This window comes from Microtus oregoni, unplaced genomic scaffold (assembly GCF_018167655.1).
Source record: "Microtus oregoni isolate MIOR12 unplaced genomic scaffold, Mior012 000045F_ref0000178, whole genome shotgun sequence".
NCBI lineage: Eukaryota > Metazoa > Chordata > Mammalia > Rodentia > Cricetidae > Microtus > Microtus oregoni.
Window position 1 is genome coordinate 319,027 of NW_024543219.1, and position 16,808 is coordinate 335,834.

At 44.7% G+C, this 16,808-nt stretch overlaps 1 protein-coding gene across 3 annotated transcripts in view; it reads left to right on the top strand.

The window, feature by feature from the left end:
• The window catches only part of Tnfrsf19 (TNF receptor superfamily member 19), an 87,473-nt gene that overhangs the window by 14,210 nt on the left and 56,455 nt on the right, over positions 1 to 16,808 (top strand). For all 3 annotated transcript variants that reach the window (XM_041634246.1, XM_041634248.1, XM_041634245.1), the window contains exons 2-3: positions 3,333 to 3,425; positions 6,696 to 6,806. In XM_041634246.1, the coding sequence (XP_041490180.1) occupies positions 3,348 to 3,425; positions 6,696 to 6,806 (189 nt within the window). In that variant the 5' untranslated portion in view covers positions 3,333 to 3,347. The remainder of the gene's footprint in view (positions 1 to 3,332; positions 3,426 to 6,695; positions 6,807 to 16,808) is intronic.

The following is a 16,808-nucleotide window of genomic DNA, read 5'->3' on the forward strand; positions in this document are numbered from 1 at the left end:
CTCTGAGGGATAAACTATCATCTCACCAGGTGGTGGTGGCACACACACGCCTTTAATCTCAGTACTTGGGAGGCAGAGGCAGGAGAATCTTTGAGGTCGGGGATGGCCAGGCTACATAGAGAAGCCCTGTCTCCCAAAACAAACAAACAAAACAACAACAGCAAAATATTATCCCCAACTTATTCTTCATGTAGCATAGATCAGGCCCATACTTTATGTGAGTTACAATTCTGGACCGAAATTGATGTCCTGGCAATCGAGTTTCCAAACCCTGACTGGGGGCAAACAGACATGACTGGTAGGTGATGGGATATGAGAAGGGAGGCCAGGCACACAGTGGAAAGAGGAGATGAGAAAATGTGTTCTCACACGTGATGGCCGACCCGTGCTTGGCTCTGGATCAGCTCACCTCAGTATGGACTCAATGCTGACAGATTGGCTAATGTTCCAGGGGTGTCCTTCATAACACTGAAAATTGTTTTCAAAAGCCCGGGCATGGGGTCTGGAGCGATGCTTCAGCAGTTAAAAGCATTTGTTGCTCTTGCAGAGGATCTGAATTCAGGTCTCAGCACCCACATGGTAGCTCTTGTAACTGCTTGTAACTCCAGGATCAGGAGGCACCAGGAACATGCATGGTATACATCCATGAGTACAAAACACTCATATGCATAAAGGATTAATATATATGTAAATACATACACACACACACACATACCAGGAACATGCATGGTACACATCCATGAGTACAAAACACTCATATGCATAAAGAATGACTATATATGTATATACATACACACACACACACACACCAGGAACATGCATGGTACATATCCATGAGTACAAAACACTCATATGCATAAAGAATGAATACACACACACACACACACACACACACACACACACACACACATTGCCTTGGCTAAAGAAAGTGTTTACCAGAGACAAGGAAGAGAAGTAAGCAATTACGAATGCTGGGAGGTTCAGTCCAGGGTACATCATGCCAAAGTACCCAGACTACATTCACAGGGTTCCAGATCTTTGACAGTTAAGCTAGGGCAATGCTGTTTAGAGACTGCTCTACAGGTCTGCCCAGCCTAGCTGATTTAGAGTCCCCTGGGCATTGCTTTCCTAAGCTGCTGCCTCTAAGGCCCCTTTGCCATGTACACACAGCACAGTTTTTTTTTTTTTATTTTAATTTATTTTCAGCAAGCGCCAGGGGTGTGCATCTCCAGCACCTGTTCTATTCCTGTCCCTGCCAAGCTAGGCCAGTTGGGACACATCTGCATTAGTACTCATTCACGCAAATGAGCAGGCTGAGTGACTTCATTTGTAAGAGCCTCCACAGTGCAGCTGGCGAGATGTGGCCAGCCCGGCACTTTGGATTCCCATACCTCCATGTTCTGGCCTAGCTCTGATACCATTAGCCTGCTTGGTGTGACGAGGGGCAGTTTCTCTGTACCTGTTCCGTAGACATGGATGCTGGGTGGTTAGAAGATGTTTACAGTGTGGACATTTTGGTAAACTAGAGAATCTTCAGACTTACAGACGATTATACAGAAACAGTAATTTGTATTTCTCGGCCTTGATGAGTTCATGATATCAGGAGGGGGATAGTCACACATAAGTAAAATGAAGAGGAAAGAGGAAGCAACAGGGAAGGATGTTAGGTGGAGAGATAGATTCAGGTTGGGCAGAAAAGGGAGTTGGATCAGCGATAACTATCACTAAGGATGTGATCCAGCCCTACAAATCCATATCTCTGTATCCATAGCTCTATACAGTCCTCAGACCTCATTGGAGAAGTCTCTTTGCGCAGTAGGTGGCAGTTAACACAGAAATAGTTAAGTCTCTGGTTGAAGTACAGAGAATAATTGTCTATGGAGTTTCCAGCCACATTTGGGACATCTGTATCACATACGTTCCCACAAGGCTCAGAGACCATCAAAGAAGACAGAATAGGAAAGCTCCAAGGGACGGAGGTGGGAACTGGGGTGAAAAGTGTCTTCTGGAAATGATGAGACTGCCGTACTAGTGAGCTCACAGCAGTGGGGCTAGCCTGTGAAAGACCTGCACAAGGGTCACACCATTCAACATTCCCGTATAGCCCCCACCTCTAACCAAGAAGCTATTGCCAGCTGAGGACTCTTAGGGAGGGAGAGCTGGTTTCCTTTGAGGGTCGGTCTGCTGTCCAGTGGGTCGCTTCACAGCCATTAGCGCATGAGCAGCACAAATTAGACATGATGCATTACTTTTATTTTTAAAAAGACCCAAAATTGGGAGAGGTGGAGAGTGGGAGTGGATCTGGGAGGAGTTAGGAGAAGGAGTGGGGTGGAAATATGATCAAAATGAATTTCATACATGTATGAAAGTCTCAAAGAGGTAAAAAAAAGTATTTTTTTAAGCACCATAACATGATGGGCAGTGGTTGCTAATACTTGGTAGCAGTTCTCATGTTCCGGAAGCTCTCCCACTGTGCTGGAGGGCTCCCTATCCTGCTGGGACGTTTGCCTTGCAGGAGGCTTATTCCCCACAGGCCAAGGGGCTTGTTCTTTTTCACACAGCTGCCTGTGATGCTCCCTGTTGGCAGTGGGACCAGGAACCATGGCCACCATTGATTGAAGTTTATCCTGAACTGGGCGTGGTTGAAGCAGATCTCTAATCCCAACCGTTGGGGAGACTGAGGCAACAGGAGATGAATTCAAGACCTGCCTTATCTCAAAAATAAATCAAAAACAGAAACCTCATGGTTTGTGGGGAGATCATTTAGGGAGATGGTTGGGGAGATGGTTTATGTCATTTCCCCATCTCTAAAAAATGATATATTGATGGTCTAGAATAGTGGTTGTTAGCCTATAGGTCTCAGCCCTTTAAGGGATGAACAACTTCGAACAACCCTTTCATGGGTTGTTCAGCCTAAGGCTGTTGAAAATACAGATATTTACATTATATAGTTCATAACAGCAGTAAAATTACAGTTAGGAGATAGCAATGAAATAATTTTATGGTTGGGGATCACCACAACATGAGGAACTGTATGAAAGGGTCGTGTGGCATTAGGAAGGTTGAGAAGGTCTCTGGCGTAAGCAAATTAGTATGCTAGATACACACTGGTGCTTAGAAATGTTGTTTTGTAACTGTTATTACCCTGTTGGCCTTATTCATGCAGGAAAAACATGCATACATAAATAAAATGCAATGGTTCTTTTAAAAAAAATAAGTAATATTCAGTGCCTTGTATTAGGGAAAATGGTGGTCATATCACTGTATAAGAGTGCTCCCTAAGACTCTGAGTGCTAACTGTGTCTCCCTTCTTCTCCTTGTTTTGTCTTCAGGGATAAACACGTCTGATGAGAGCCATGGCTTCAAGGGTCCTGCTTGAGCAAGGGAGAGTGCTCCTCGTCACCATGCTTGTCCTAGGCTGTTTGGTAAGTACACTCTTCTTTCTTTCATAGGAACATGGAGAAAGAATTCATATAGTGGCCTCAGGATTATGAGTACCAAAATCCCAGCCCTCGAAGGCGAGGCAGGAAGATTGCAGGTTCGAGACCAGCCTGGGCTGTGTAGCAAGATCCTTTCTCAAAACAAACAAAAATAATACTACCAAGACTATTTTCTATTCATGAAATCATTGTTTTTTAATTTTTTTCCAAATTATGCCTGCTCTCTTTTGTATTTAGGCAGTGCTGTTGAGCCAGGAAGTTTGCCACAGGTGTTGAAATTATCTCACGTAAATCTAGGTAGAGTCATAGGGCGAGTTGCCACGTCACTCCTCATGTTACATTAGGCTAATGACATTATTTTGGGTTTATAAGCATAGTTCTCTCATGCAGAGATTCTTTACTAGAGTTCCTCGTGTTGTGGGGACTCTCCAACCATAAAATTATTTTTGTTACTACTTCCTAAGCGTAATTTTGCTACTGTTATGAAGGATAATATAAATATCTGATGGGTAGGATATCTAATATGCAACCCCTGTGAAAGGGTCTTTCAGCCCTCCCCTCCCGAAAGGGTCGCGACCTACAGGTTGAGAACCCCTGGCTTAGAGCTAAGAAGACCATAGATTCTATGCTGATTTCCAGAATCCACACAGTTAGTGAAGAAGTTGGAATAGTTGGTTGTTGTTTTGTTGGATTGAATTCAGGGCCTTGTGCATGCTAGGTACCTAATGTACCACTGAACTACATCTCCAGTCCAGAACAGACGAAATCTATTTGATGTGATATTTGCATCTATCGTGAGGTATCCAGTAGAATCGACATTTATTTAATCTGGGATATAATAAGGACCTACACCTATAGAGAGAGCTATTAACCTTGGAGACAGGACCCAAGGTCTTAGAAGGTGAAGTCAGTGTAAGTCAGCCCGGAGCCTGAGTCTGTGAGGAAGCCATGTAGCCATGAGGAAAGCCTCCTTTCTGGCCTTACAGTTGTCCAGTACATGGCCTGGGACAGAGGTAGAATTTCTTCCTCAAGGAGATTACATTTATCTGGGGCAAAAGGGAAACTTCTGTCCGGAGCTATGGTCTGTTAGACTTCTACCCACAGAGGATTTTCTAGTTCTGAGCCTCCCATGGCTTCTCCTTCCCACTGGCCTGGAGGCGGAGGCTTTTGATTGGCAGACATGATGGGAGCTCTGGCTTCCGGCACTGTGGTGTGATTGGTCAATATGATCTGTGTGATATGTAGATGTAAGGTTGATGGAAGCTGTCCTCACAGGATCTCTAAAGACTTAGCTTTAATTTAGAGCAGCAAAATGGTCATCGACTAAGTTAATGAGGGTGTCCCTGCTTAAGGTAAAAGGCGGAGCCAGTGGTCTTCTGAAACACCATTAACAAGGCTGCTCTGTGTATGACTTCACGAATGTTCATCCTGAGAACTTCTCAGTCAATAAATAATAATTAAAAAAAGAAGTTTCCTGTCTTCTTACAGCTCAGCAGGTAATTGTTATTTTTGTTATTCGTAGATAGGGTCTCCAGTTGTTGTGATGACCTTGAGCTTGCTACACAGCTGAGAATGGCCTTGAACTGGTCTTCCTGCCGAGGTGCTTGGGTTGCCAGCACAGATGGCCACACCCATATTACATGGTGCTGGGGATCAAGCTTGGGTCTTTGCGAATGCTAAGCAAACCCTCCACCATTTGAGCTATGTTCTCATTTTAAGATAACCTTATAAGTGTATTTTTTAAATTTTTACTTAGTTGTTGTTCAACTTTTGTACAGGTTATATGATATGTTGAAGTCACCCTCTTCTCCGCCCTCCCTCTTTTCGCCTTCCCCCCTCTCATATGTCCCTTATTTCTTTAAACAAATCACTTCTATTTTCATTTTTTTATAGAGACACATGATTTTATGTTACTATGAAAGACAACGTTATGTAGCTCAAGTTGGTCTTGAACTCATTAGCCAAGGATGACCTTGAACTTCTGATCCTCCCTGCACCTCCCCAATGCTACCATTATAGGCATTCACCCTACCACATAGGGTTACAGTGCTATGGACTGAACCCAGGACTTCATTCATGTTAGGCGGGCAATTCTACCATCTGAGCTACATTCCCAGCCTGATACTAAGTTTCTCAATAGGACACTGTCCATCAGTAAATAAGGGCCAGCGAGATGGCTCAGTGGGCAGGAACACTTGCCTTCAAGCCTGATGACTTCCGTTTGATGCGTGGGACCCACATGGTGGAGGGAGAGAATGGACTCCCACAAATTTCCCCTGACCTCCATGAGTGCTGTTGCGTGAGCACTACAGACACACACAAATAAGTATGTAAATAAATTAATAGATGTTAGAAAAAGGCAAATAAGCACATATTTATAGAATGACAGTAACAATGTGAACTTGTGTTTAGTAGATAGATAGATGTCGCTAAATCAATTAAGCGAATGAATTGGGGGAATTTACTTATTGCCTTGTTTTTGATCCCGGTGTGATTTTTCTAGGTAAGGTCTATGCTCTGAGCTAAAGCACACTGTTCAGGCCCAGGAAAGGCTGGATGGCCATCAGTGAGGATGTGAGTTCGGGTTCACACAGCACTTCTGTCTGGAAGAGTCCAGAGCTGGCCGTTTGTCGTCTCTGCCACCTCCCTCGGGAGGTGTGAGCTCATGGTTGTCAGATAGGAGTTTTAAAGAGCATCTCCAAGTGAGCATAGTGCACCTGGAATCTCCATCCAACCAGGTGGCAGCCCTTGGGGAGAGGAGGCATGAGGGCTGGGAATTTGAGGCCAGCCTGGGCTACATCTTGAGACCCTGGAGTTCCTGTGATGGTCTGAATCCGTCTCACCGGTGTATGCATTATGTATGTTTAGATTCCCTTAAGATCATAAAAGGTTGTTGGTTGGTTTTAATTCAGAAATTTTCAGGCAGTAAAAGCCCTGGGTTCCCTACAGGGTTACTTCTTCATAAAGCATGTTAGAGATAACCAGAAAAATAACAGATAGTAGAGTATTTAAGTCTAGAACAAGGGGTCCCTGGTTATGGGATGAGTGAATATTCTCTGGGCTAGGAAGGATTTGTCATAGGTTGACTTGTCCCGTGGACTCATTCAGAGAGCAGCGGTTCTTCTAAAATCAGAAACTGAAGTGAACCCCACGCTAAGGCAGTTTTTGCTCTCACTGTGTGTCATTCCTTTCTTGCAAACAGCCTGAGGCATGGAGCTGCAGATTAACATTTTGGGAACCATTTTTCTTTTCCAGCTATGTAAAGCGATGTGTGAAACCGGAGACTGCAGGCAGCAGGAATTCAAGGATCGGTCTGGAAATTGTGTCCTCTGCAAGCAGTGTGGGCCGGGCATGGAGTTGTCCAAGGTACAGACCAAGTACATATGTGGACTTACGCTTGACAAAGCATTCTTTGAACCAAATTCTTGTAGTTGCTTTAGTTAGACGTTGGGTAACAAGGCAGAATTCTTGGCTCACTTTGCTACTTTTATAAGATATTATAGAATTCCCTGTTAATACTTCTAATCCCTGTATCTGTTGAAATCAGTAGATTCTAACAAGCAGGATGTGACAATTACCATTGATGTATATAACTTAGTATTTCACTAGTAGATTATTTTAGGGGTTAATTGTAGAGAATCGATATTCTACCTAAACCTGAAAAGTTAAAACACAAATAACTAAGGGTGAACTAAGGAAAATAGAAGTACTACCATTTTCTGGGCCTCCTTTTTCTTAAAGCAAACAGTACCCTTGCTGGTCAGTCAGTCAGTCAGTCAGGTTCTCAGTAGGGATGTCTGAGGCAGGCCAGGGTACTGAAGGAAGTAAGCGTTATAACCTCACGACTGTAAAATGTCCGTCAGTCCCGAGAGAACTTTCGCATTTCAAATCCTAGGCATTAAGAAGTCTTCCTCACAGCTGTTCATATTTCACAGTTTCTCCTCCTGGCCTCTTCGAAGATAAACATCCTTTTGCCTTATTCTTCCATCTTTTGAAGATGTCACTAGCTGTGGGGAATTGGTGCAATGTTTTGCTCTCAGTAAAGCATCAAAGCCTTCCGTTAGGAGAGAGACAATGGATTCTTGTGTTTATTGAAAGTGAGTTTGGGAAAGTCCTCTCCCCTGCAGAGTGCTCTTGGGGGAAAACTGAGTCTTATCATCCATAGATTGTTGATCAATGATCTACAAGCAGCAGGAAGGAAAGCGTGATGCATTCCACAAGTTCCATCCTTGCGGGGGGGTGGGGGGGGGTGGGGGGGGTGGGGGGGGCGCTTTTCTTTCTGGTTGCTGTGTTGAGTAAGTGGTGGCTCTCAGAGTCCTGACCTTATATCTGGGTTGAAATGGCTTCCAGCTCTCTGACAGCAAATTACTGCATCTCACTAGGAAGGCTTTGGCCCCTCTTGGCTGTGCTAATGTTGATTTCAGATATTAGGTTCTGCCTTATTGGGTAGATAGCAGGTCCTCTTGTCCAGGGCCAGCAAAGTGCCCAGGCCCCCAAGAGGAAGATAGATGTGTCTTCCATCCCCTGAGAGCCTTTGCCTAACACCATGAAAAGATGAGTGCACTTCACGGATTCTACGATGAGTAGACCACTGCTGAACTTTTATTCTCTTATCTTCAGCCTCTGACTGTCGAGAATATAAAATAAATATCTAGAGGATCAGACCAGAAGGTGAAGTTTCAATCACCTGGAAGTTTTTTAAATGAAAAAAAGAAAAAAAAAAACCTCATTCCACAGTCTGTGACTGAACTGACCAGGAGCGCCTCTGCAGCTGAACAAACTCAAGGACCAGCGGGCTCTGAGATCTCTGAGAGAAGGGAGCCCTTGGAGGTCAGGCAGAGACAAAGAAAGTTGTAATACACTCCCAGCCTCACAACCTCCCCCTGGGCAGGAAGCGGGAACTATCATTGGCAAATTGCCAAGGCCTTGGATGGAGACTAGGAGAAGGTAGAGCTCTGGAGCCCAGAGCAGTGTGGGCTCAGTCCGTTTCACCTCCAGGGGATCCAGGAGATGCTCAGAATAGGGATTAAAGCAAATTTCTCTCTTTCAACAAGGTGCGGGGGTGCCTTCTGAAAGAGGCCAGAGCAAAGCACTCTTGAGAAGACCCACCCTTTGGGGAAGCTGGAGGGATATCACCATAGCCTAAGTGACAGGGGAGATGGAAAGACCAGCGCCTACTCACTCTGGTTATCCTGTCTCAGAAGCAATGGGAGAGAGGGTGGGGAGGGGTGAGGGTGAGGATGGGAGAACAGAGGAAGGTGGGAGGGAGAGAAATGGATGAAAACAGGAAATCAAAAGGAAAAATTAACAAAAAATTGATTCTTCAGAAAGATAAAAAATGATAATCCTCTAACCAGGCTAAGTGAGGATCTAGGAAATAGGACACATACTACAAACATCACAGGTAAAGGAGAGTGTCACTGCAGATCATGGTCATGAAAGATTTGACACCTGTAATCTCACATGTAAAATGTACCAAGTCCATGAAAACCACAATCTACCAATGAATGTGCAAGAAAAATAGTCTCCTAAGACCTTTATCCCCTGTGGAGATCCACTCTGTTATGGTTATGCCAAGCCAGAACGAGCTCACCAGTTAAGGGTACCCAGTCTCTCCTATAACACAGAAGCAGAGAGCACAAACTCTTGCAGTGAGTGTTAGGCTAAGAGCATCTACTATCAAAATCAGAGAAGACAATAGCTCTCATGACCATGGACATGAAAATCTCCAACGAAAGCTCAACAAGTTCATGCCAAGAACATTCCACTTTGTCCTCATGATCTCTCACCAGGCCTCATGACAAACCCCTCATGTGGGATTTGTTCTTGCCATGCAAGGCTGGCTTAGCATTTGAAATTCAGTGGGTGTAATCCATCACAACAACACACCAAGGGAGAAGAATCATGTGCCATATTAGTGGCCATTTGAAAACCATTCAAAATGAAAACTCCTAGGCACCGAGGGGGAATTTACTTAACCTGGTAAAGAATACCTGACTGGAACAACCATGCTTAATATTTTTCCAGAGGAGTTAAAGGAACTCATGTCTACATAAAACCTGCACAGGGTAGACTACAGAAGCAACTTTACTCAGGATCCTATGGTAGGTGAATGAGAGACCAGACCATCTGGGCAATAGAATATTATTCTGCAAAAAAACTGATATCAAGGATGGTCAATGAAATATTATTCTGTACCAAAACTGATATCAAGCTATGAAAAGATGTGGAGATCCTTAAATACATACTGTGTGACAGTCTGGAGATATCAAAAACGGATGGCCTTTGCCATAAATCAGGGAAAGGGGAGATAAGTGGGTAGAATACAGGGTGTCAGTATGTAATTAATCACACCTGTAAAATGTATGACACCAGGACTGAACCCCAAGAGAAGTAAGTAAATGCTTCGGGTCATAGAGTGGCTGTCGTGGAGTGAGTGGTCTGAAACGCATCATTCAAGTACAGGAAGTTTATAATGGAAGAGGCTATGGAGGGGATGGGAGAATGGATGCAGCTGATGGTTCAGCCCAAAACTGGTATTTAAAAAATGAAGTCTTAAGCCAGGCAGTGGTGGTGCACGCCTTTCATCCCAGCCCTCGGGAGGCAGAGGCAGGCGGAGCTCTGTGAGTTTGAGGCCAGCCTGGTCTACAAGAGCTAGTTCCAAGACAGCTAGGGCTGTTACACAGAGAAACCCTGACTTCAAAAACCAAAAACCAAAACAAACAAAAAGAAATCTTGAGGGATGAGGACATGACTCAGTTTGTAGTGCAGTGAATACAAGCATCAGGCCTGGCTTTGATCCCCTGGATACCGCATTAAAGAAGGAGATTCCTGGCATGGTGATGTGGTGTGCACCCATGACACCAGCACTAGGGCTGTAGGGACAGGAGGATTCCCTAGGGTTGGCTGATTTCTAGTCTAGCCAAATTGGCGAGCTCAAAGTTTAGAATGGGGCCCTGTCTGAGATAGTACGTTCCTGAGTGTATAAGGAGGATCTACTAGACTAACTTCTGCCTCTGCACAGGCATGCTCATTTCCTACTCTCAAACATGTACACAGCACTGTTTTAAAACACTAATAAAATGAAGACTTGGTTGAGCGTGGTGGTCTACTCCTGTAATCCCAGCTACTCAGGCTGAGGCAGGAGAATCATGAATTGGAGGCTAGCCTGGGTGACAGATTCCTGTTTCAAAAGCAGTATTAAATAAGAACAAACAAACAAGAAAAGCATGAAGTCTTTATAAAATGATTGCCAATCCATTTTTTGAGACTATTGTTTCTGTATTGAACAGCCACCGTGAATGAGATACAGGATTATTTGGCCTCATTGAATGAGTGGATGAGTAAATAGGATTCTTCCATTTTTCTCAACTTTCAAAGTAATGAACAAGGTTCCTCTGACTGTCCAAAACCACCCCCTTCCCATCCTGCCTTGTTCTCACTCAAGAAGCCTACTTGGGTTCTCATTTTCCCACCTTGCTCATTGGTTCCTCCTCTACACAGATCTGGACCCTCTGCAACCTCTGCTTTCCATCCCTTTACCGATGTCAAGCATTCTATGTATTTTCCCAATTGATAGGCATGCTTGGCCCGTTAGAGATGTGTCTTTTGGTAACATGCACACATTCATCAATGGTTTCATCTGCAATGAAAACTGATATGTATATCCTACAACCCCAGTGTTATAGAAGCAAATGAGCTGTGGATGTGTCTAAGTGGGAGAGTGCTTGCCTAGGACACACAAGGCTCTGAGTTCGAGCCCCACTTATTAAAAAAAAATCAAATAAAAAAATAAGAAACAACAACAAAAAGAGAGTCTCTGTATTTCACATTCCTGTGGACTCTGTTTCTCCGGTGTGACAATCTGAAGGAGAACAGCCCTATGGGTTCATGTGTTTAAATGCATGGGCCCCAGTTGATAGAATTGTTGGGCTCAAGAGACTGGGGCCATCACCACTGTTTTCACTCTTACTCCGTGGCTGACTGCGTGGCTGGGTGGCTCGGTGCTGGTGTCCTCCTCCCTCCTGTCATTGTTCCCCCTCATTTCTCCTATTTATTCTCTCTACCTGCTGCCTGCCCCACCTACCCTTTCTCCTGCCTCACTATTGGCTGTTCAGCTCTTTATTAGGACCAACGGTTTAGCCAGGCCCAGTAACACAGCTTCAGGCAGTTAAACAAATGCAGCATAAACAAAAGCAACACACCTTAAAATAATATTCCCCAACATATCCTAAGTAAGGACTATGATTGTTCTCATCTTAGGGATAGACAACAGTCACCCAGAAGTTGATTGATTTGTCGTTGTGGCTAGCCACCGTGTGCCAGGGTCAGGGTGGTGCCAGGGTCAGGGTGGTGCAGCTACCTGGAGTTCAGACCCTTTTCATTCTGTTGCCGCTCTCATCTCGTGGATTGCTGTCTACTAGGTCTGTGCATCTCTCACTCACCCTGGCAACAACTAGCCACTGTGGCTGTTGGACATTTGCCGTGTGTTTAGCTAGTGCTCCTGAGAAAACAGACATAGAGTTTTATCTCATTTGGACAGTTTTCACTTAAGTGAAGCCCTTTGAGATCGTTTTATGAATTGCAAGGTACAGCTGAGAAATCAGAAGATGTCTTAACAAAAGTTCTGACGGAGGACCACATTCTAAAACAGGTCTCCAACGCACACCCCGCTGACACCCGTGTATGACACAGAGGTGGAGCCACCTTGCCAGCTACCTGCTTCCCTCTTTCCTCTCCACAAATGTCCTTGTCCTTGCCCCCAACTCACAGAGCAAACCCCCAGCTTGCAGTCTCTAACCCCAACCATTCCCCACCCAGATGTTCCCAGCACCTGGCTGAGCTGTCCCATTTCACTGGTTCTGTTTGGTTCCCTGACGCCTCTCCTCAAAGGCCTAAGTCTCTCTGCTCCTTCTGGTTCCCTTTGGTCACATAGCTTAATGAAGTCCCTGTAACTATATTTTGGGAAAGAATATATATGACAGATAACTGAGCCATTTGGAGTCGTTTGGGGAACGTAAGCCTGCTGAGATGTATACACACGCACACACACACACACACACACACACACACACACCTTTATAGATCTCTCTTTTGAAAGTTTCTAATATGGTTTTTTTCCATGTCAGAGTCAAAGTCCCAAAGATTGTTCACATGGCCCCTCGGGTGGTACCTGCCAGGCACATGGGGCCGTAAGCATGATTGGGCACCACTTGTCAATGCTCTGAGACACAGGGGAAGGAGGGGATTTCTGTTTGCCCAAAGTAACTACACTGGAGTTTTTAATCCCTCCTGCCTAGAATTCGCCAGCACTGGCCCCTCCCCCTCCCAGAGAATAAATGCCAGCAATGTGCTTTTAACATGACCGCCTCACAGCAGTAAACCAGGAAACCAGTTTTTGCACGAACCACTTGAAGCAGGCTTCAAGCCTCTGGCATGGTTTTCAAAGTAAGCTTTTCTAACCAATTATTGAAATGACTTTCGTCAATGTAAAAAAAAAGGAATTCTTGTAAACAACCCACTTTCCCCACAGGGCGAGCAGCCAACTTTGGGTTTGAAAAAGATGTCTAATTTTTGAAAATGGTTCTTGTCCCCGTGAGTAAAGTCATCAAAAATTTTCAATTCCATATTTCAAAAAGCCTCGCCTCTGTCTCTTAAGTCACTCCTTGTCTTCTTCGGTGTGCTGGGGAGCCAGTGTGCTCCACGGAGAACAGCACGTCCCCTCTTGGAATTTTTCTTTAAAGCCCCCAACCACAGATTTGCACAGCTCCTTGGTGTTGTTTTCCTAAAGGAAATGAAAAAGCTGATTTCTGAACATGAGCCATATAAACCTAATTTGACATTTCCATTTTTCATACCCTTGATTTTCCCCGCGAATAACATTTTTTCCCATTTAAATTTGGAATTTAACATTTCAACTTTTAAAGTTCAAAGAACCAAAGCAAATAACTTACTGGCTGTGCAAATAAATAGTGCTGTTAGGCCTAGAGGCCCTAGGGAGCCATTCCTGGACACAGAGGGTCTAGGAGGCCCCCTGCGGTCTGGGGAAAGAGCCTTCCTCTGTAGGTGGCACCAGCCTGTGTTTTGTTAAGTGTTGGCGTTGCAAAGGGAAAAACAAACAAACAAACAAACAAACAAAACAGAGAGAGAGAGAGAGAGAGAGAGAGAGCGCGCGAGAGAGAAGGGATTTAGGGATTGTCAGCTTTGAGTCATCTTGCTACTGGATAGCCACCAAGTGTGGCTTGAGAATCTTGGGCAGAGAGCTGCCAGCTGGGGTGGAAGCAGCTGGGCTGGATCCGGAACCTGAAAGGAAGTCTCCAGGCTGTCCTGCCTTCCCACACCCACATCACCCAAGACTCCCGGTTGGCTGGGGAGCCCTGGCCGCAACCTTTACAGGTTTTGCTCTTGAGAATTTATTTTCAGAGGGGAGTCTTTCGGAAATACTGCTTTGAACAGTTTGTTTAGCAAGCATTCCCATCTACCCCCCTGCCCTGCTGTGGTGGCTGCAATGGTTGAGGAGCGCTGGTATTTAGGGCTGCTTTTCGTACAGTTTGGGAGGGAATAGAAGAACACGAGGGTTCCTGGCTACATGGCTATTTTATCTAGGTGTATATTTTCTCACTTGAGAAGCTTAGCGATAGGGCAGTCTGCTCAGGTATCTAAGGGCGCGTCAGGTACTTCCTTCAAGCTTTTATAACACCATTTCGTTATTTAAAAAAATTAAGTTGGTAGGGCATTTTAAAGTCAAAAACTAGACCCTTGGTATTTATGGGAGAAGAGAAATCCAATTCTAAGTTCGAGGCAAGTGATGGACTCCCCTCCTCCCCTTCTTCCCTTCACTAACCCTGCATACTCTTCTCTACCTTCCCACCCTGAAAAAGTCAAAGAGCATGCAGAGCTAGACAGCGGAGCACTAAAATAGATTTTGTGTAGGGTTACCACAGTAAAGGAAGGACCTCAGAGGGAAATTGGACTTCACCGTGAGAGCCGCATGGACAGAGGGTTTTGTACTGAATGTAGACAGAGGGTGCAAGGAGCAAGGCAAAGTCAAAGACTGGAAAAGGATGAAAATGCTCATGGGGATTTTGGTTAAACTGACCAGACAGGATTTTTAGTAAGACCATCCAGAATGAATAGGAACCACCTGAGGAGCGGTGCGGGGTGTGAGGCCTGATCAGACACGGTGGAGAACTTTGAATTAAACAGACCTGATAGTTCCCTTAGACAGCTTAGCTCTTGTAGCCAAGACCCATCAAGGGCGCAGCTCAGAGGAGCTTGCCAAGCATTTGACCTAGAGGAACCTTGTCAAAAACCAAACCCGAACACAGCCTGTGCCCTGATCTGCCTGCTGCAGAACAGAGTGTAGCCAGAGAAATCATTTCCTTCCGGCTAAGAAGTATAGGGACTAAGATTCGAAGTAGTTTTCATTCGATGGGCGATGATCTGATCAGTGTACAGGCAACTAGCAAAGTGTGAATTCCTTCCGTGCCCACCCTGTGGGTGCTGTGTGAGGGAACAGCGCCAGCCAGGCACATCCTGCCGCATCCCCACCATTGGTGCTCCTTGTCGCTCATGGAGCACTCCCCTAGACATGCCAAGTGTAATGTAACAGAGAGCTGCAGAGCGGTGCACCAGCCTGGACACAGCAACAAACCCATTGCTGTGTCCCTGTGTAGCAGGGATGGGACTTTAGGGACTGAGACAGAAGGTCCTACTGTTTAAGTTATTAAGATGGTGTATGTAGTAGGTTTCAATTTACAAAGGAAAAGACGTAGTCCCAAGCTAGGGAGGGGCACGAGTGTGCAAAGATGCGGGTCATGCACCTGCCCTGATGGTGATGGTTGGGGGCTGGGTGGCGCCGTCAGCTGTTCACCTCATTTCCACTTGCTCCATGTTTCTTGACCTCAGTGGAGAAGACTTCAAGGCATTTGAAGCACCTGGTTTCACCTAATGAAATAAAAACATCAAAGCAGACATGTATATTGGGGGTAATTTAATGTTTATGTGCTGTTTACGTCCAGCCTGGATTATGAGTAATTGCGGCGCTCTGTGTTTATGGTGCTTTGGACGTGTGACTGCTCAGCGAGGCTGCCCCAGCAGACGCTGCTTTCGTTCCAGTTTCCAGTTCACTCAAAGTTTCTACTTAATTCAGTGTGTAGGGTTATACACCGAGCTACCATTAGTTTGTTAGCTTGTTATGGACTACGGCTTTTTAAAAATGAATTTAGCAAGAATATTAGGCAAGTTTTCTAAGATTATTTTTGAAAACGACAAGTCTCAAAGAAAATATATTTTAAATAAAATTCTCCCCAGTAAGTTGATAGAGTTCCCAGGGGACTATATGATTCATGAGACTATACAGTCCATGAATGTTATTTTATTAATTATATTGGATGTAGGCTTTCCTTCCTTCCTTCCTTTCTTCCTTCCGTTCTTTTCTTTTTTTTTTTTCTCTTTTGTAAGACAGGGTTTCTCTATGGGAACTTGGATGCCTCCAGCACACAGAGATCCTCTGGCCTCTGCCTCCTGAGTGCCAGGATTCAAGGTGTGTGCCACAACAGCTGTCAGGGATATAGGTTTTCATTGCCCTAAACACAACCCAGTGAAAATGGCTCTTGCTGTTACCTGAATCTGTAAGTTCAAACACAGTAAGTTGGTATCCATTAAGGAGATATAAGTGTGGGGTTCCGGAGCCAGCCTGGATTCCTTTTTGTATGATTAAGTTTAGTGTAGAATGGAATATGCACATGCCTGCACATACACACTTGCCTGCACACACACATACATGTACAAGCATATTCAAGAGATGCTCCTTCTATAAAATACAATGGACATAAATGACACAAGAACCATATAGCATGAACACATTGGTCAAAATGGTGCTTGTGTGGTACAAATTCTAGGTAGTCAGAATTTTTTTTTTAAGTGTAAAAGATCTCCCTGTGTTTAGAAACCCATTTTTTTTTTTAATGAGACCCTCCAAACTCCTATTGATGCTTAGTTATTGTTTTCTGAGATAAAATCTTACTATGTAGCACTGTCCATCCCCTTCCATAAGCTCTTGAGTGCTGGAATTACAGACACATGCTATTATGGACACTCTCTTATTGATCTTTGTGTCCAGTTGGATTATTTGCCTGGTTCTTCATGGTGGAAGGAGGTGGAATGTGGAGGAAATGATCTCAGCAGGAGCCGGGAGTGACAGTGGACTGCCCGGTAGGGCCATGGAGCCAGCACAGCTGCCAGTGTAGACAGCACCGGGAAGCAACACTGCAGGTGCCTTAGCAGGGGAAGCCTAGTTCCACTGAATGATGCTGGTTTTTTTTTTTTTTTCAATGTAGAAAACTTGTAATGCATTTTAGGGTAATT